This window comes from Mytilus californianus, unplaced genomic scaffold, assembly GCF_021869535.1.
Source record: "Mytilus californianus isolate M0D057914Y unplaced genomic scaffold, xbMytCali1.0.p SCAF_10, whole genome shotgun sequence".
In the NCBI taxonomy this organism is placed as follows: Eukaryota; Metazoa; Mollusca; class Bivalvia; order Mytilida; family Mytilidae; genus Mytilus; species Mytilus californianus.
In genome coordinates this window covers 38,393,344-38,414,839 of record NW_026262582.1, presented here as the reverse complement: position 1 = coordinate 38,414,839, position 21,496 = coordinate 38,393,344, and the positions used below count along the sequence as shown (strand labels likewise).

At 32.9% G+C, this 21,496-nt stretch overlaps 1 protein-coding gene and 1 long non-coding RNA gene across 3 annotated transcripts; both read right to left on the bottom strand.

Annotated features, from left to right (window-relative positions):
- Positions 1 to 2,886: 2,886 nt before the first annotated feature.
- Positions 2,887 to 7,204, bottom strand: LOC127718090 (uncharacterized). The gene is made up of 2 exons (XR_007989560.1): positions 7,133 to 7,204; positions 2,887 to 5,216 (listed from the first exon to the last, which is right to left on the bottom strand). It is a non-coding gene; the product is annotated as an uncharacterized LOC127718090 (long non-coding RNA).
- Positions 7,205 to 13,941: 6,737 nt separating this feature from the next.
- On the bottom strand, positions 13,942 to 19,544 carry LOC127718076 (uncharacterized). 2 transcript variants are annotated; one of them, XM_052223975.1, is made up of 2 exons: positions 19,424 to 19,544; positions 13,942 to 15,667 (listed from the first exon to the last, which is right to left on the bottom strand). In XM_052223975.1, the coding sequence occupies exon 2, from the start codon at positions 15,138 to 15,140 to the stop codon at positions 14,013 to 14,015; it is 1,128 nt and encodes a 375-aa protein (XP_052079935.1). In that variant the 5' UTR covers positions 15,141 to 15,667; positions 19,424 to 19,544; the 3' UTR covers positions 13,942 to 14,012. The 2 variants fall into 2 exon arrangements, with proteins under 2 accessions (XP_052079935.1, XP_052079936.1); XM_052223976.1 differs by lacking the exon at positions 19,424 to 19,544 and adding an exon at positions 16,665 to 16,753.
- Between the last annotated feature and the right edge of the window lie 1,952 nt (positions 19,545 to 21,496).

Below are 21,496 nucleotides of genomic sequence, written 5' to 3'. Positions count from 1 at the left end.
GACAAAGCCGGTGGGTCTCGTGTATAACGTTGGGAGGTGTGGAAGGTCATATAAAAGTGACCTTAATACAACGAAAGCAGTTTTGTATTCTTGATTCAAGAAAGTGCCATATATTTTTGTAATGAAAAGTGAACGATCGTATGATATAGGAAGTGACCTACAATAAATCGAAAGAAGCTAAGTTTCTCCTTGTCACAATATACTTACTTGAAGCCATATTTTTCAGGATAGAATAACGTTATATGAAACTTGAAATGGTATTAAATTTACCGGAAGTAGGTAAGCATCTCCCTTGATTCAAGTGAAAAAGTATAACACAAGTAACATGAGTAAGGGGAAGTCCTTAAAAACTGACAAAATCAAATGCTACCAATCAACAGAACAAGGGAAAAACAACTGATATATTTCTGACTTGGTACAGACATTTTACGACGAATTGTTAGTTAAAACCTGGTTTTATAGCTATCTAGAAAGTACAAATGTATTTATTGAATATGTGTTGAGTATACATTTATATATCGCAGTAAGTGGTTTCATGTAAACCACAATTTACTGATTATTTCCCTTTTTTTTGTCATATTTAACTAGTTCAAAGTTCATGTTCTTATAACATAAGTGTAAGGTTATCTTCTTACAACAATAGTGACTTTTTTACATCGGGAATATCTATTTTGTCTTTCACTTTCTTGTCAACAGATAGGAATTAAAAGAAGTGAAGACCTTTAATTTCTGGGAACATTTTGTTTAGAATTATTTGTTTCATCTCCAACCACACTTTTTAACAGGTCAATAAGATATTTAATAGATGATAATTTACATTTATTGCAACTTGGAAACTGACCCTGCTAAACCGAACACTTTTTTTTGTTAGAGTTATTTCTGCTGACACAGTTAACATCTTTTTAATTTCTTTAACATCTTTATCAAATCAAGAATATCAGTATTAAGCATACAAAAGTATGTTTCCTTTTTTGTCGAGGATTGAACATCTCCTTGTTTTCACAGTTGTTTTGAGAAATAAATTTATTTCTTTGTATGCTAATGTATATCACATTATCTGTGACTTTATTTGCTATGGAATATCAATATATAACATGAAAAATAAAACGTGATAGGGTAAGCTTTAATTTGTTATTGTGCGAGTGTATGTGTGTAATTCAAATGTTTATTATATTCTTACCGATGCTAAATTTGGTTTCACGTCCCATATCAACATTACAGATTTTTAAAGTCTCTGATATGTACCGTTTACCAGCGTTTATTATGCATGTTAAGTTAATGTATGAACACTTACCACAAGGTATATACAAAATACTTCCGAGACCAGTTCTTTGTTTTTTAAACAGTTTTGTAGAACGAATGGTGCATACAGTTCTTGCAAGCGTTAAGTTGGTCAGCTAGTAAACCAAACTCAATCACTCTCCGACCATCACGACATGCCAATTTACTTTCATTTTCATTGCTGGCGCTCGAGGAAAGCAATGTTTAACCCGGAAAAGAAATTTCATTTACATACTTCCATTTTTGTTATTATTTGATGAGGTGCATTCCACCGAATTGACCATTATTCCGAAGAAGCGGAATATCTTCCGACATCTTGAAAATATTTTTCTGGAGTACGGGAGATAACTCTCATAACAACAAACGTAAATTTTCCCGTTTTCCGCTAGAGGCGTTCATTTACGTACCTCTCACCTTAACAAACCATTAAATCTCATGAATCCATTAAAATCACTCATTACTTTTTGTCAGAAAAAAAATGATAGTTTTGTAAAATATGCAATTAAAACAAAGATTAATTTGACTGAAATAGTCCTCTCTTCAATAGATTAATGGGCATTATTTTCTGTAGAAAAAAAAAGTAACGCCAATAAAAGAGATAAATAATATCAATCCAATGGCCATTGAATTAAATCAAATCAATGAAAAAGAAAAATAAGAAAAAGAAAAAAAAGAAACGTAGAATAACAATATGTCACCCCCTAAGAAAAACAACAAACAAAAGAAACATTCAAAAGGCGGCATAAGTCAACCTTCAACATTATACAAATTCAATGCAATGCCAACTTAAATCTAGCAGGCTCAAAAGATTAAACAGAAATAATCACACATTGCCGTTAAAACATGATTATCAAAATAACGAAAAACATTAAGATGTGATATACGATTCACAACGAGGTTCTTGACTTAGGACAGGTACATAAAAAGGCGGCCGGGTTGAACTAAATTGTTAAAGTCTCAACCCTTCGGCTTTTGTACGCAATAAGTGAACTGTACAAATTATGTCTCTTTGAATTGTTCACACAATTGATTCAAATAAAAGTTGTTTATAGTTCCGTTACGCTAATTCAATTGAATTGAATTGAATCGATGTAACGGAACTATAAACAATTTTAATACATATGGGAGATATAGCAGGTATAAAACCAGGTTAAACCCACCATTGTCTTCACAAAATTTCTGTGCTAAATCACGATTTTTTGTTGTTGTTTTCCTATCGTTCCGTAATATTTTTTGTCAGCAAAGTCATCACATTACAGAAAGATAAATGTTGATAAAAATCAGGAACAAACTGTACATAATCCCATTGCAGGAAAACACTGTTGCTAAAATGTTCTAAGATCTAAGACTCCGGAAACATGTCGATAGTATATTGCGATACAGTCTTATGGAATCGAGCAAATAATTTGTGATGGAGACAATGTGATTTCGATTTTAGTCGTTCTTCCTCAGAGCTCTTCTCAAGCATTTTTTTTATGATGGTGATGTACTTTTGATAATAAAGTAACGAAGTCTGACCAATTACCATAAGGGTAATACTACTGAATTTCCCCCTTAACATATTTCTCTATGTTTTTTTTTCAAAATTTAAAATAATAAAACTAATTAAAAACAAATCAGCATTTTATTTCTATTTTTAACAACTGGTGCCATGTTTACTGATGTATCAAATCACCGAATATCATTTTGAACTTGATTCCCTAAGGAACATGTAGATAAAGTTTTTTTTTAATATTTGGTCTTATTATAAAGTTCCAAATCACTGACTCACAATTTTGGTCTTTCCTGAACTGAAATAGAATGGAATGAAATATGCAAACCCATCCGCTATAGTGTCCTTCTCTTGCTCAGTGTGCAAATTTGAAAAATTACTTACAACTAGTACAAAAAGCCTATCAATATATATTTAAACCCATCCGCTACAGTGCTCTAGTTTTGCATTGTGTGCAAGTTTGAAAAATTACTTGCAATGTATAAATACAAAAATGTAGTCCAAATCAAAATATTTTTCTAGATTTTCTAATTCGTAGTATTTAAGAAAAAAGGTCTCATATTGATAAGACTTCAGATTTAGTTAGATACTTCCATCAAATATTATTTAATCATTTCGGTATGGTTCAATTTGTCAGTATAAAGGTAAATCTGAAAAAGTTTCAATAAATATTTGAAAACCCGGTTATATTTATATCAATTTTTTCATTAAGATATAAAAACTTTTTTGTTTATCTTTAGGGTAACCATCCATACTAACTAAGTAAGTGCCTCTTAGCTAGTATTCATTGTGTTTTATAGATGTTGAAACATTGCGAACCGTCGTTAAAAACTAACAGTTCTCTTGTTTCATTGTTGTAAGATATAGCGCTCGGTCCATTGATACCATCGTCTGCTGTCAGGACAATGCCATGTTTCTTTCCATTGTAAGATATTCTATGTATTTTGTTTGATATATATCCTGCTACATACACATCACCTTGGTCATCTATAGCTACACCATTAGCACTTTTCAGGTCAGGACGGTTGTATTTCTCACGTTCTTTTCCATCCGATGTAACAACGTATACTTTAACACTATTGTTGTCAGTACAATAGACATCACCATCTTGATTGGCCCAGATTTCATAAGGATTAAATGTTGTTTGTATTGTATTTAGAACTTTACTATTGATATTCATAATGGTTAGAACTTAAGATTGATTTTTTACCCAGATCTTGTCCTTTACACTGGTGATTCCTCTACAGTTTCCTTCAACTCTGATTATCCTACCAGGCTTCAATGCTGTCAGGTCGATAATCTGGATACCTGAATCACCAACAGATACTAAAGCATGGTTTTTGTCATATAAGCTTATATCTCGTGATGAATAATCTAAATCAATCACGTTGGAGTTCGATCCATCACGTGTACAAACAAAACGTTGTTCGTCATTGTTGTGACCGAGGAGTAACATGAGTAACTTATCCTCAGAAATAAAGCATCCTCTGGGAATACTTACTCTTTTACTTAATTTCGTGATTTTGAATGAATGTGCTAGTGATAACTTTCTGTCGTTTCTAACGAGAAATTGACCTTGTTGATCGATATCTAGTAAAGGCTTTGGTACTTGAACATTTTCTACCGTTATTGTACCCAAGTCTAGGAATAGTTTCTTAATGTTCGACTCTTATTCTGATGGATGATATCGGAGTATCGGAACAGCTGCTGTTTGGATTTCTCTGATTTCCAATTCTTTCTGGTATGTATTTGCATCTAGAAATTTTAAGAACTGGAATAAATGGATTTCAGATGTGTGTTCCTTCAGTGATGTTATATCACTTTTCCATGTAGACAGCGAGTCTAAGCTGGATTGGATACTATTTTTTCTTTCGGGCCACACTCTCAGTACAGTTTTTATAATGGCAATCAATGTCTTTATGTATCGCTGCTTCTAACGTATTTAAATAAGCAATAATGGTCTGCTTTAATTCCGACACCCTTTAACTTGATTGTTTTTCGATTTTTTTCTAAATCTACAGGTGTTGTCTCATTTTGACTCCGTATGTTCTCTGTAACCTGACAGAGGTTAGAAATCCTTCTCTCTAGATAAAAAATAGCGGTGCTATCTTTTACGCCTCTAGCAGCTTTTTCAATGGACACGGTCGTACAATTACGATGTGATACCGGTACACATGAAACGCAGATTACCTTGTCATGTTGACAGCAGTACAGCACAATCTTTTGATCTGAATGATTGTCGCAGTTCTTTGACAATATAAGAAGTGAAGAACTGAGTTGTTGCATCTGTTGCAATGGTACTACCTTGTGAGGCGGGAACATTATTTCGTGAGCACTGGAACACACCTTTCATACAAATTCAATGCAATTACTGCACCATGATACGGCTTTTGTGTCTTTATCAAAACACTGACAATTAGCACAGAATTTACTGTCCGTCATTCTGTAAGAATAAAAAAAAGAATGGCGTCTGCAGTAAAGTCATTCACTTAAAGTATGAACAGTGGCGGACTTCTTTGGCCTGAAATGGTCTGTAAATAATTTTCGGTTAAATGTAAACATAAATAGTATTCTAACTAGGGATGTCAACGAGTACTCGAGTACTCGATTATCGCTCGGTAGTACCGAGTATCGAATACCAAAATGATACTCGACTAATCGGTATCCTGTTTGAATGTTGTTCCTTTTTTAAGCTTAAACATAAAATATATTCATTGAGAGCGCCTCCCGGAAAATAAGATATTAATCCAAATAAATAGAAATAAAAATACCATTCGAATGTTTGCGTTTAACTGTCATTTAAAATACTGCCCCAACAGAGGTAGGCTATGAACAAGAGCACTTTCCAAATCTTACACTTTTAGCTAATCTTAGTCATCACCCTGGCTCTATACCGTCAGAACGTGTATTTTCATCAGCAGGACTGTTAGTTACCAAACAATGTTAAGAAATCGCCTCGTCCCAGAAAAAGTTGGCACGATAAAACTGTTAAATAAGAACAAATCCCTGTGTCGACCTCAGAAAATGATTAAAGGCATCAGTATAAGAGAGACTGTTATAGTAAGTTCTAATCATCACCTCTTTGTTGATTATTAAATCTGTTTTTTAAGGTTCCCAACTACTGTTGTTTGAGTAATTATTTTTCTATAGATATTAATTAATTACTTGATTAGATTACTAGTATTACCAGTTTACATAATTAGTACATGTTGTAAATGAGCTATTTATTATGGTATAAAATACCGTGGACTATTATCTAGTCCTAGGTAATAATGTTGAGGTTTATACGTCTATAAGCATGATAAGACAACGACCAACGATACCTCAAATGGGCATAATTTTGAGTTTCAAATTTTGTTAATGTTTTACCGAGCGAGTACTCGCGTATCGCTCGGTAAATACAACGAGTACTCGATTGGTTTATGATCACCGAGTTGACATCTCTAATTTTAACTAATGACATTTTTCAAAAAAAATCATTTCAAAACATTTTTAGTCTTTTAAAGCCGGATCATTCACTCTGAAATGCCTCAACTTCTTATCAGATAACTAATAGCTGCAGAAAAAAAAGTAGTATCTATAAGCTTTTTCGTCAAGAAAAAAAGAAGAAATCGTGAATGGTTTCAAAAACTAAATGTAACACAATTACAGTACCCCAAGTTCTCCACATTAAATACGACAACTGGTTGATAGTTTGTGTTACCAACAAAATATATCTCAAGATAAAAAGTGTTAAAAATTTCCAGGAATAAATATTTTGTGTAAAAAATAAACCATTACATACTACAGTTGGAATAAAAAGATGAGTAAGAATGTCTAAAAATTTGGGAAAAAGAAAATAAAAATGGTACAATGATATACGCAAACTACTGTTATCTTAATATCGAAATAAAAAAATCCAATAGTAAAAATAATGGACATTATTAAGAATAAAAAATACGTGCCTTAAGTCAGAGAAATATCAAAAAAATTATCAAAAACATCGATTCGTATTGATCAGAGATTAACACTGTCACTTTTGAAGTTAGGTAACTAAGCAAATTCAAAGGAAAATTGGTATATGACCACAGCTTTAGTTTTTGTGTGGTTTTTTTTTTTTCGTTTCTTTTCATCATAATGCAGCAACGAATAACGTCTTTCTTGAAAATGTCAATATTAAAACACCTCAATATTCCATTTCATGTAGTTTTCAATTAATCATAACATACATTCTTTAAAGGATACTTTTTTTGGAATTGTGGTTTGTAAGCTTCTTTAAATGAACTTGGTTACCAATGTAAACAAACGAGTTGTATTGCCATCTTTATCATTAGAAGTTGTACTTTTCTATTATAAATATGATTGTTTGATTTAACTTACGTATCCTTTTTGTTTTGAACAGAACTGTGTCTTTGTTTTGTATCAGCACAGGCACATTCGAATTACTTTCGTTTTCAGTGGGAATTCCCTTTTGATTAATGGGAAACTATCTAAATCTTCCAAAGGTGATTTGACTGAATCGACGCTAATATTTAAATTGCTTGTGTGTTTGTGCTGATAAATAAAGAAATCAAAGATACTTTTAGACAATGTAGCTAACCAATTTGCGTGTACCATAGTAGGTGCATCATTACAAATATATTGTCAATAACGAGTTATGTATGTTTGTATCACAGGCACTTGTCTCAGAAAAAAAATCCCATATACCTTAATACATGTATAACACAAGGTACTTAACTCGCATTTTTGAAAAATGTCAGCCGGTTGCGAAATTCCGTTGTATGTCTATTTCTCAGTTGTCAACCTATCTAAAACTTGTTATGCCGTAATTCTACATTGATTTTTCTACACAATGGTGTATAACAAGCCTACTTTTGTTGTCAGAATAATCTGTATCAGGTCTACCGAAGTATGTCAATCGTAATTATTTCGTCTACCGACGTCAGATTGGAAACACAAATCTCGCAGTAATTGATTAATTATAAAAATTGTTTCAGAAAAAACTGTTAGTTTTTGTCTGAAAAAGAACTTATCACCCAGTTAGCAAAATTGTATAAGATACCGTAAAAAAAAAATGTCTAATAAGTTACGAGTTTCCTTTTTTAGACACAAATTTTCCCATTACGTTAATGTCATTCAGACTCTCACTTGACTTTATGTATGAAATGAAATAAGATCAAATAACTCCGAGAATCATTTAGACTTTCCCATAAAAATTGACCAATCGAAAACCGAGATATATAAAGAAAGTGGGAAGATACCTTTTACTGCGAGACGTTTGTTTCCAATTTGGCGTCGGTAGACGAAATAATTACGATTGACATACTTGGGTAGGATTGCTACGGATGATTCCAACAACAAAAGTAGGCTTGTTATACACAATTGTGAAGATAAATCAATTTAAATTTACGACATAACAAGTTAAAGTGGGGTTGACAACCGAGAAATCGGCATATAACGGAATTTTGCGACCGGCTGACATTTTTCAAAAATGCGAGTTAAGTACCTTGTGTTATATTAAGGTATATATATAGGAATTTTTTTTTCTGAGACGTGTGCCTGTGGTTTGTATGGTCTTTCGTACCAAAATATTTGTTTTTAATACGAAAATATTTGTTTTTAATACACAAAATATCTTGAGATACAATTAAATTGAACCAAGGCTTTGTATAGTGAGGTATATATTGCTATACAAATCCTTAATAAACAAGGAACCCATGAGAAAGGGGCGGGGATAAATCAGCGGCGGGTTAAGAAAGGCGTATAGGGCGTTCATCTACCCAAAACATATGAAAAGAAAATGAAACCAAGTCAACAAATCAATTTCGTTTTTCTTTGAAAAAAATAGTAGCTTATAATAAGGACGTTCAATGCTTGGATATGTGCCATGAAACCAAGTTATCTGAAAATCATGTGAAAGTTTGAAAAATAAAGTTGTTCAGTCGTGTTCACTTTGCTTGAAATCAACCCAGTACTTATAAGATACATTTCACACAATTAAGTATGGTGTAATTGTCTACAACTAAAACAAATGATGAGGCACTAGATTGAAAGACTAAAAATCACTTTAAGTAGTCTTTAACAATCCAGTTGTTTAGACCAAAATTATCGTTACAGATCCAAATTCGTTTACTTATGGTAGCAATTAGATTCAAATATAATAAAATATTTCTCTGTACATATAATATATTTTTTACAAGTTTCAGTTTTCCAGCTCCGCAATTCTGAATCAAGCTAAAATTTACAAAAAGTTATTCCTTATTTGAATTATCAAAACTTAATTGAATTATCAAAATTGATTGTAATAGAAAATTTACGAGAAGTTTGTGCATTCGTCCTGAGAAATACATGTATACCATCTAGTTATACAATTAACCAACGATGATGATTTTAGAGAAAGCAGCACACATTACATTACATTAGCAAGAATTACTAGTAGTTGCTAACATGCCAGCTTCAGACTAACTGCTTATCTGAATACATGTATGCAGTGTATATATCACACAGCAATGTTTTGCTCTCATATGTGTAATACTTTTCCCTGCATTTTTTGTATATAGGTAAACTCCGATTTATTGGTTTCAAAACTGAAAAAAAACGTACCCAAAAAATAAAACACGGAAGTGCCTGCAATATACGATTTTATCATATATTTAGTACTGATTACAGAAATTTTGTATATCTGATAAAGGTTCTTTACTCCAGTCTGAAATCATCTACCCTGTATCGCATACCCCGTATCGCACCCCTTTTGGAACATATCGAGATTGTTTCCGGGACTCCTCAGTTGTTATACTATTGATCTATATATGCAAGTACTTATTCATTACAGCATTTCTTTCAAATAAAAGACCAAATATTATATATTTTAATTTTTGCAAGCTCTCCAATGTTACCTCATGATCATCAAGATGTGATGCCATATATCGACATTTGACGTCCAGTTGCCGTATTTCCTTACATGATACGAAATTTAACCATCAGCAAGAGGGCTTAGCAGCAATTTGTTGGCGGACGACCATGTAGTTGGAAGGGGCTGGGTGGGGTTGGGCTAGCTAGCAAATTTGATGAGGTCAATATCTTTATTTCCATATCTATTTCCAACATGAAGACGGCCTATTATTATGTTCACTCCGCCTGGGCAAGAATATATTTTCTGACCATCCCCAAAATCAGGGGTGGATCCGGGAGGGGGTCTGGGGGTTGGACCTTCCCTTTTTGACGAACAATGCATTTAAATGGGGATATATATAGTTGGAGCCCCGCTCCCCTTTTTTAAAATGGCTGGATCCGTCCCTGCAATTGACTCCAAATATGCCCCTTTTCGCCATCCGTCAGCATCAACTTTTCACACCGTAAATTAATTTATCTGTTGGGATACAGATCAGCTTTTTATAAGATACACATACAATAAAATACCATTACAATCGAGGGTGGGTCCACGACAAGAGGAGTAGGCCTATCATTATCCAAAATTGTAAAATTAGCGAGAATTTCTTTTCTTTTTTTTACTATTTAAGATTTCATGAACGAAATTATATTTTTATTAGGCGAAAAGTAAGGGGAACGTTCATGTATATCCATCAAAACAAAAACTGATAATACTTCTTTCCGGATTTTTTGTTTATTGTTGATACCATTGTAAATGATTACAAAAATGTATTTGGGCCAGAATATATATGTATTTTTTTTTGTATTGCTATGTGTTACAATTTATGACAAAAATCAGCAAAGACCCATCGAAACAACATCTGATACACAAATTTAATAATACTTTTAGATATTTGGATGATATTTTGGCTCTCAATAATGACGACTTCAGTATGTATACTAAAGAAATTTATCCTGTTGAACTTACTTTAAATAAAGCTAATACTAACAATGACCACTGCCCTTTCCTCGATCTTGATATCTATATCATTAATGGAAAGCTTAATACTAAAATATATGATAAAAGAGATGATTTTTCATTTCCTATCGTTAATTATCCATTTTTAGATGGTGACGTTCCCTTGTCACCATCTTACGGTGTTTATATATCTCAACTTGTACGATTCGCTCGTGTATGTAACAATGTTTTAGATTTTAACGAGAGAAATTTATGTATTACTGAAAAATTATTACACCAGGGTTTTCGATATCACAAACTAGTCAAAACATTTACTAAATTTTATCATCGGTATAAGGACATCATTCGTAAATATAGCTCAACATGCAGACTTCTTATACGTTCAGGTATTTCACATCCAATTTTTTATGGAAATATTCTTTATAAAGCACAAAAATGTCAGTTTTCACCTCTGAAGCTAACAAAACCTTTAAATAGACTTATTAAGAAGGGATATAGTTACGATACTGTTGTCAGGTCATTAAAGATTGCATATTTTGGCGTTTATATTGATTCACTTATAGGGTCTTTGCATCGGCACTCAACACAATTATTTAAAAACCAGTTGTTGGCATGACACGGGTTATGTTCTTCTCATATATGTTATGATGGTATGATACTAAACCCCTAACGGGGAGGATTGTGCCTGATATTCATATGATGAAGACATCATCTTTCAATCAGTTTAATTGAAGTCTGGAGCTGGCATGTCAGTTAACTGCTAGTAGTCTGTTGTTATTTATGTATTATTGTCATTTTGTTTATTTTCTTTGGTTACATCTTCTGACATCAGACTCGGACTTCTCTTGAACTGAATTTTAATGTGCTTATTGTTATGCGTTTACTTTTCTACATTGGCTAGAGGTATAGGGGGAGGGGTGAGATCTCATAAACATGTTTAACCCCGCCGCATTTTTGCGTCTGTCCCAAGTCAGGAGCCTCTAGCCTTTGTTAGTCTTGTACTATTTTTAATTTTAGTTTCTTGTGTACAATTTGGAGTTTAGTATGGCGTTCATTATCACTGAACTAGTATATATATTTGTTTAGGAGCCAGCTGAAGGACGCCTCCGGGTGCGGGAATTTCTCGCTGCATTGAAGACCTGTTGGTGACCTTCTGCTGTTGTCTGTTCTATGGTCGGGTTGTTGTCTCTTTGACACATTCCCCATTTCCATTCTCAATTTTATTTCAACAAAATGGACGCAAGGATATTTATCATGTTTATTTCTAAAATTTGTCATGCCCCTGCCTAAGACATGTAAGCATCGAATGATTGTCCGCTTACATATCATGAATCTGATTTTAATTATTAAAACATATGATAAACAGAACAATACATGACAAAATCCGTATCGCATGCTGTATCACCACTCGACCAATATCAGCCCTCGGGACCTTCGGCCCTCTGGACTAATATTGGTTTTCCATGGTGATACAGCATGCGATACGGATTTTGACATGTATTATTCTATATGTATATGCGATATGAAATGTAGTAATCTTGATGATATCGATAAATTAACCGATGAAATTAATCTGTTTTTTTTTTATTTGTACGTTCAAAATGCAACACATACATAACGAACAATATTGTTTTGTTTGATGAACTCTTCGCATGTCTTCGTTCGTGTGAAGATTTGATTATGATATTATTTTTTTTTGATATTTTAGTGCCTTTATCTTTATTGAAATGAAGGTATATATTTATTATCATTTTATCAAGAGTCACCATCAAAGTAGGAAGACCCAATAGTTTATAACTGTATTTGTTTGAGCAATTTTTATTACATAAACATAGTAACACATATGATATTTTCTGCGATTACTAAAAGGAGATGTACAGGTAGGATATGTTTTTTGCGAGACTGGTCTTTAACACAAAACAAAAACCAAAAGAAGACATTCAAAACAAATTCAACCTTCAACATTATACAAATGCCTATATAATGTCAAGCTTTAAATCTAACAAGATCAAAAGATTTAACAGAAAAACTCACGCATCTGCCATTAAAACATGATTCTCAAAATAACGAAAAACATTAACCTAAAGATGTTATATACGATTAACAACGAGGTTCTTGAATTAGGACAGGTACATAAAAAGGTGGAAGGGTTGAACTAAATTTTCAAAGTCTCAACCTATCTCATTGTGTACGCAATCAGTGAACTCTACCAATTGTGTCACTTTGAATTGTTCACCCAATTGATCATGTTGATTTAAATAAAAGTTGTTTATAGTTTCGTTACATTGATTCAATTATATTGAATTGAATAAATGTATACAAATGATAGATTTAGCATTGTATGTCAGTACCTGCTAGTAGTCCTTTGTTAATTTACGTATCATTGTCATTTGTTTAGTTTCTTTTTTCGCCTATTCTGACATTTTTTTTTTATCAACCGAGGTAAATTAAATTAGTTTCATTTTCAGTGGGAATTCCCATTTGAATAAAGGGAAACTATCTAAATATTTCAAAAGTGATTCGACTGAATCAGCGCTAAAATTTAAATTGCATTAGTGTTGATGTTGATAAAAAGATATTTTTAGACCCTGTAGCTAACCAATATGTTTGTACCATAGTAGATGGGTCGTTACAAATGTGTTGTGATTAATGTAGTTATGCATGCTTGACGAACAATGAGGTTCTTGACTTTGGACAGGTACATTAAAAGGTGGCCGGGTTTAACTAAATTGATTAAGTTACAACCCTTATCCGTTTATGCACAAGAAGTGAACTCAACCAATTATGTCTCTTTGAAATATTCACCCAATTGAATCAATGTAACGGAACTATAAACAACTTATTTTTTTACAAATGAGAGATTTAGCAATCATAAAACCAGGTTTAAACCACCATTTTCTTAAAAATGTCTGTAAGAAATCACAAATTTATTTTTTGTTTTGCATTTCTTCTGTAATTTTTTTAAGCAACTTCATAAACAATAAATAAAGTAAAAATCTTGTGCAAAATCATGAACAAACAATACATAATTCCAATGCAGAAAAACACAGTTACTAAAATTTTCTAAGATCTGAGACTCCAGAAACATTTCGCTAGTAAGATCCGACACAGGCATATCGAATCAAGCAACTACTAGATTCCCTAAGGAACATTCAGATATTTTCTTAAATGTTGGTCTTATTATAAAGTCCCAAATTACTAACTCACAATTTCGATCTTTCATGAACTGATATAGAATGCGTTACCGAAATATGTTAACCCATGCGCTATAGGGCTCTTCTCTTGCTCTGTGTGCAAGTTTGAAAAATTACTTACAACTAGCACATTTAGCATATCAATATATTTTTCTACATTTTTTTATTCGTCATATTTAAACTTATACGCTAATCAACAGTGTTCCTAAACCAATGTTCATTGAGTTTTATAAATATTGATAGATTTATAAAGGTCTTTTAAGACTGACAGTTTTTTTGTTTCATTGTTGATAGATATACCGGTCGGTTCATTGATGCCATTGTCTGCTGTCAAGACAATGCCATGTTTCTGTCCATCATTAGATATTCTATGTATGTTGTTTGATAACAATCCTGCTACATACACATCCCCACGGTCATCCACAGCAACACCAGCAGTACTTTTCAGGTCAGGACTGTTGTATATTTCACGTTCTTTTCCGTCAAATGTAACAGCGTATACTTTATTTCTATTTTTGTTATCAGTACAATATACATCACCATCTTGATTGGAACAGATTTCACTAGGATCGAATGTTGTTTGTATTACTTTAAGAACGTTACCGTCAACATCCACAATGGTGAGAGTGTCAGGTTTATTTTTGACCCAGATCTTATCCTTTACACTGGTGATTCCTCCACAGAATCCTTCAACCTTAATTCTCCTACCAAGCTTTAATGATGTCAGGTCGATGATCTGGATACCAGCATCACCAACAGATACTACAGCATGGTTTTTGTCATATAAGCTTATATTAAGTGGTTTATAATCCAAATCAATCACGTTGGAGTTCGATCCATCAAGCGCGCAAACAAAAAGTTGTTTCTTCATGATGTGACCGAGGAGTAACCTTTCACCAGAAATAAAGCAACCTCTATAGATACTGACTCCATTACCTAATTTCGTGGTCCTGAATGAATGTGCTAGTGATAACTTTCTTTCGTCCCTAACGAGAAATTGACCTTGTTGATCGATAGCTAGTACAGGCATTTGAACTTGAACATTTTCTACCGTTATTGTACCTAAGTCATGGACTAGTTTCTCAATGTTTGGCGCAGATTCTGACGGATAGTATTTAAGTATCGGAACAGTAGCTGTTTGGATTTCTCTGATTTCCAATTCTTTAAGGCAAGTTTTTGCATCTAGAAATGTCATCACCTGAAAAAAATGAATTTCTGATGTGTGTTGCTTCAGTGATTTTAGATCACTTTTCCATGTAGACAGGGCGTCTGAGCTGGATTGGATGCTTTTTTTTGTTTTGGGACACCACCGCAGAACAGGTTTTATACTTAGAATCAATGTCATTATTTATCTCTGCTTCTAATCTATCTAAATGAGCAATAATGTTATGCTTGATTTCCGAAACCATTTTCTTGATTTTGTTTCGATTTGTTTCTAAATCTACAAGTGTTGTCTCCCTTTGACTCCGTACGTTCTCTGTAACTTGACATAGGTTGGAAATCCTCCTCTCTAGATCAGAAATAGCGGCGCCATCTTTCACGCCTTTAGCAGCTTTTTCAATTGAAATGATAGACTTGCAATTCTGATGTGATACCGGAACACATGAATCGCAGATTAGCTTGTCATGTTGACAGCAGTACAGTACAATATTTTGATCTGGATGATTGTCACAGTTCTTGGACAATTTAAGAAGTGAAGAATTAAGTTGTTGCATCTCTTGCATTGGTACTACCTTGTGAGGCGGAGACATCCTTGTGTGAACTCTGGAACACGCCTTACATACATATTCAATGCAATCACTGCACCATGATACGGCTTTTATGTCTTCGTCACCACGCTGACATCCAGCACAGAATTTACTGTCTGCCATTCTGTAATAGAGATACATAGCGTATGCCTTATTTCATCAAATGGCATATTTTCCTAAGAAATTATATCAAAACATTTTCATTCTTTTAAAGCAATTGCGTTCACTCTGTACTGTCTCAACTCCTTATCCGACAATGACTGAAAAGCCCCAGAAAAAACAGAAATGTAATCTAAAAGTTTTGTCTTCAAAAAAAAAAGTGCATTGATAACTATGTCAAAACTAAATGTAACAAGAGAGTATCAAAGTCTTAACCATTACTTACGACAGATAATAGTATGTCTGATAACTAAACATATTTCACAAGATAAAGAAATTTAAAAAAAAGATACAGGAAAAATACATCTTAGGGGAAAATAAAACATCCTATATAACAGTCGGAATAAAAAAATGAATAAGAATGTATTTAAAACTTTTGGAAAATAGAAATGAGAACGATAAAGTACAAAAAAGTGCAAACTACTGTCATTTTAATATCGTTAGAAAACATCAAATAGTGAAAATAATTAACGTGGATATGAATAAAAAAAAGAAGGGGGTTCCATGCATCAAGCGCCTTTGGTCCATAGAAATATCAAGAAAATTATTAAAAACATCGATTCGTATTTATCCGATATTAACACTGGCACGTTTGAAGTTAAGTAAATAAACAAATTCAAAGGGAAAATTGGTATATGAACACAGCTTTAGTGTTAGCGTGTTCATTATTTTTCTTCATTTCTTATCATCATAATGCAGCAACGAATAACGTCTTTCTTGAAAATGTCCGTATACTACAAGTATCTTGATTAAATATAAAAACACCTCAACATGCCTGAGAATGTAATTTTCAAATAATCATAACACATATTATACTTTAACGGATTCTATTTTTGAAATTGTGATTTGTAATTATTTTAAATAATCTTGGTTACCGACGTAAACAAACACTTTGTATTGTCATCCTTGTCATTAGAAGTTTTACTTTTCTATTTTGAATATGATTTTTAGAATTAACTTACCTATCCAGTTTGTTTTAAAACAAAGCTGTGTCTTTTGTTTGTTATGAACCTAGACACATTAAAATTACTTCCGTTTTTAGTGGGAATTCTCATTTGATTAAAGGAAAACTGCCTAAATGTTCCAAAGGTGATTTGACTGAATCGGCACTAAAATTTAAATCACATTTATCGTGTTTATGTTGATAAATAAAGAAATTAAAGATATTTTTAGACCCTGTAGGTAACCAAATTGTAGATCAAGTAGGTGGGTAACTACACATGTATTGTCGCTTATATAGTTATGTTTGCTTTTCCGGTGACACAACATATCTTGTGATACAATTGAAGTGACCCAAGGCTTTGTATAATGATGTACATATTACTATACAAATCCTTAATACACAAGGATCCCACGGACAAGGCGTGTTCAGAGCGGCGTTGAGGGCGTACAATGCACATCTACCCAAAACATGTGAAAAGAAAAGAGAACTAAGTAAATAACAAATCAATCTACGTTTATCTTCGAATCCATGAGTAGTTTATTAAAAGGACATTAAATTCCTGGATTACTGTGCATGTTCCTCTGTGCCAGGGAACCAAGTTTTATCTGATATAATGTAAAGGTCCGAACAATAAATTCGTTCAGTCTTGTTCACTTCGCTTGAAATCAATCCAGTATTTATAAGATGCTTTTCAGGCAATTAAGAATAATGTTGTTGTCTACAACTAAAAACAGTGTGATACTAAAAAAATTTATGGGCATAGACTGAACAGATCTTAATTGACAGCAATCAGATGGTCTGAACAGTACTGAATTTACCAATAGATTGAAAGAGTAGAACATACTTAAGTAGTCTTTTAAAATCTAGTTGTGCACACAAAAATTATCGTTTTAGATCCCAATTCGTTTACTTATGTAAGCAGTTGGATTCGAATATAAATAAATATTTCTCTGTACATATAACATATATAATACATTTTACAAATTTCGGTTTTCCTGCTCCGCAGTACTAAATCATGTTAAACATTACAAAACGTAATTCCCTAATTGAATTATCAAAATTGATTGGAATAGAAAATTTACGAGATTCTGATGCATCCGTCATGAGAAATATACCATATGGTCAAACAAATTACCAACGATGATCATTTTAGAGAAAGCGGCACACATATCATTACATTAACAAAGAACTACTAACAGTTACTGACATGCCAGCTCAAGACTAAAAGAGGGGCGAAAGATACCAGAGGGACAGTCAACTCATAGATCGAAAATAAACTGACAACGCCATGGCTAATAAAGAAAAAGACAAACAAACAAATAATAGTACAAGAGACACAACATTGAAAACTAAAGACTAAGCAACACGAACCACACCAAAAACCGGGGGTGATCTCAGGTGCTCCGGAAGGGTACGCAGATCCTGCTGCACATTTGGCACCCGTCGTGTTAATAATGTTATTACAAACCCGGTAAATTCGGTAGTTCACATTCGTGAAAATGAAAGAGGATTGCAGTAGCGACAGAAAGAACATATCCAATATCATCTGTGAAACGGTTATTCGATAACGGTCAACCATGGCCAACTCGTGATGGCGTCCGTAAAATTTACGAAGGGATGATTTCAACTTCACCATTTAGAGCTGTTTTTTTTTTTTAATTCCTTGTGAGCAGCAGCCCTCTATCAAGGAAATCATGATATTTAATACAAACCCGGGAATATCGGATCCTTCGGGAGATATGTACTTCGTATGCAGGCGCTGCTGGAATTTTGCTACATAGAAATGGAAAGTGCACAAATGGGGCAGCTGAAATCATCTCTAACTGCTTATCTAAATACATGAATACAGTGTATACATCACATGGCAATGTTTTGCTCTCATATGTGTAATACTTTTCCCTGCATTTTGTGTATCATGGTAAACTCCGATTTGTTGGTTTCAAAACTAAAAAAAACATACCCAACATAAAAACAAAAGCACGGAAGTGCCTGCAATATATTGTATATGCGATATGCTATGTAGTAATCTTAATGATATCGATGAATTAACAGATCGCATTAATCTGGGTTTTTTTTAATTATATTTACGTTCAAATAGATATAAGAAGATGTAGTATGAGTGCTAGCGAGACAACTCTCCATCCAAGTCACAATTTATAAAAGTAAACCATTATAGGTCAAAGTACGGTATTCAACACGGAGCCTTGGCTTACACCGAAGAGCAAGCTATATGGGGCCCCAAAAATTACTAGTGTAAAACTGTTTAAACGTCTTAATGCAAAATATACATAACGAAAAATATATTTTTGTTTGATAAACTATTCGTTCATGTCTTAATTTTTTTAGTATTTTAATTCCTTTATCTCGTTTGAAATGAAGTTATAGTTTTATAATCATTTTATCAAGAGTGACCATCATAGTAGGACGACCTAATAGTCTATTACTGCATATGTTTGAGCAATATTTATGACATAAACAAAGTAACACATATGATACTTGCTGCGATTACTAAAAGGAGACGTACTTGCAGGGTATTTGTTCACGAGATGGTCCATTAACACACAAAACGAAAAAAAACAAACAAACTACCCAAAAAACATAAACAAAAGGGGACATTAAGAAGGGGCGTAAGTCAACCTTCAACATTATGCAAATGCCTTTACAATACCAAGCTTTAAATATAACAGGATCAAACGATTAAATACAAATAATCACACATCTGTCGTTAAAACATTATTCTCAAAATAACTAAAAACATTAAGATGATATATGACTTACAGCGAGGTTCTTGACTTAGGACAGGTACATAAAAAGGTGGTCGGTTGAACTAAATTGTTAAAGTTTCAAATCTTCTCATTGTGTTCGCAATAATAATTCTCTACCAATTGTGTCTCTTTGAATTGTTCACCCAATTGATTCAAATAAAAGCTGTTTCAAGTTCCGTTAAATTGATTTAATTATATTGAATTAAATCAATGTAACGGAACTTGAAACAAGTTGTATACAAATGGTTGATTTAGCATTGTATTTCAGTACCTGCTAGTAGTCCTTTGTTAATTTACGTAGCATTGTCATTTGTTTAGTTTCTTTTGTTACCTATTCTGACATCGGACTTTTTTTAAAATATTTTTAACAGTGCGTATTGATGTGTGTTTATTTTTTCATTAGAAGAGGTATAGGGGGAGGGTGGAAATCTAAAAAAAAAAAACATGTTAAACACCGCTGCATTTTTGCGCCTGTTCCAAGTCAGGAGCCTCATGCCTTTATTAGTCTTTTTAGATTTTTTAATATTAGTTTCTTTTATATATTTCGGAGTTTAGTATGACGTCCATTTTTACTGAACTAGTACACATTTTTGTTTCCCTGTACCCATTGTAGGAAAACACTGTTGCTAAAATGTTCTAAGATCTAAGATTCCGGTCGCTAGTAAGTTGAGACACAGGCATCGAATCAAGCAAACGATTCGTGATGGTGACGATGTGGTGTCGATTTTAATCGATCTTCCTTATAACACTTTTGAAGTATTTTTTTATGTTAGGAATATACTTCCGATAATAAAGTAACAATGTCTGACCAATTAATATACATGTTATAGGGTTAATACCACCAACGTTTACCCTATGTTCAAACCGCAGTTTGAAATAATTAAAATATATTTTTCTTAAAAGTCAGCATTTTATCCCTATTTCTAACAACTGGTGCCATTTTACAGGTAAATCAATTCTCGGGATATCATTTTTAAACTAGATTCATAAGGAAACATTCAGGTATTTTTTTCTATAACTGACTCACAATGTTGATCTTTCATGAACTGTAATAGAACTTGTGACCAAAATATGCATACCCATCCGCTTTAGTGCCCTTCTCTTGCTCAGTGCAAGTTTGAACCATTACTTAATATAGTACATTAAGCCTACCATTTTATTTTTCTAGATTTTGCAATTCGTTATATTTCAGTAAAAAGGTCTCATATTCATTAGAATTCAGATTTAAAATAGATACTTTCATAAAAATATTATTAGATTATTTTCAGAAATGTTCAACTTAAAAGTATGAAGCGACATCTGAAAATGTTTCAAGCAATATTTGATAACCCGGTTATATATATATATCAATTTTTCATTAAAATGTGAAGTGTTCCTAAGTCAGTGTTCATTGGGTTTTATAAATTTTGATAGATTTATAATCGTCGTTTACGACTAACAGTTCTTTTGTTTCATTATTGTAAGATAAAGCACTCGGCTGATAGAAGCCGTCGTCTGCTATCAAGACAATGTCATGTTTCTGTCCAGCATTTGATATTCTATGTATGTTGTTAGATCTATATCCTGCTACGTACACATCACCACGGTCATCTACAGTTACACCAGTAGCATGTTTAAGGTCAGGACTGTTGAATATCTCACGTTCTTTTCCGCTCACTGTAACAAAATATACTTTATTACTATCTAAGTCAGTACAATACACATCTCCGTCTTGATTGGCACAGATATCCTTAGGATCAAATGTTGTTTTAATTACTTTTAGAACTTTTCCATTGATATCTATAATTGTGAGAATGTAAGATTTATTTTTTACCCAGATCTTATCCTTAACACTTGTGATTCCAAAACATATTTCATCAACTTGAATTATCCTTCCAGGCGTCAATGCTGTCAGGTCGATGATTTAGATACCTTCACCACCAACAGATACTATAGCATGGGTTTTGTCATATAAGCTTATCTTTAACGGTGAATAATCCAAGTCAATCACGTTGGAGTTCGATCCATCAAGTGTACAAACAGAAAGTTTTGTGTCCATGCTGTGACAGAGGAGTAACCTATCATCAGATATAAAGCAACCTCTATA

Coding starts and splice junctions, on each gene's coding strand:
- LOC127718076 (XM_052223975.1), bottom strand. CDS start 15,140: ATGACATTGATTCTAAGTATAAAACCTGTTCTGCGGTGGTGTCCCAAA.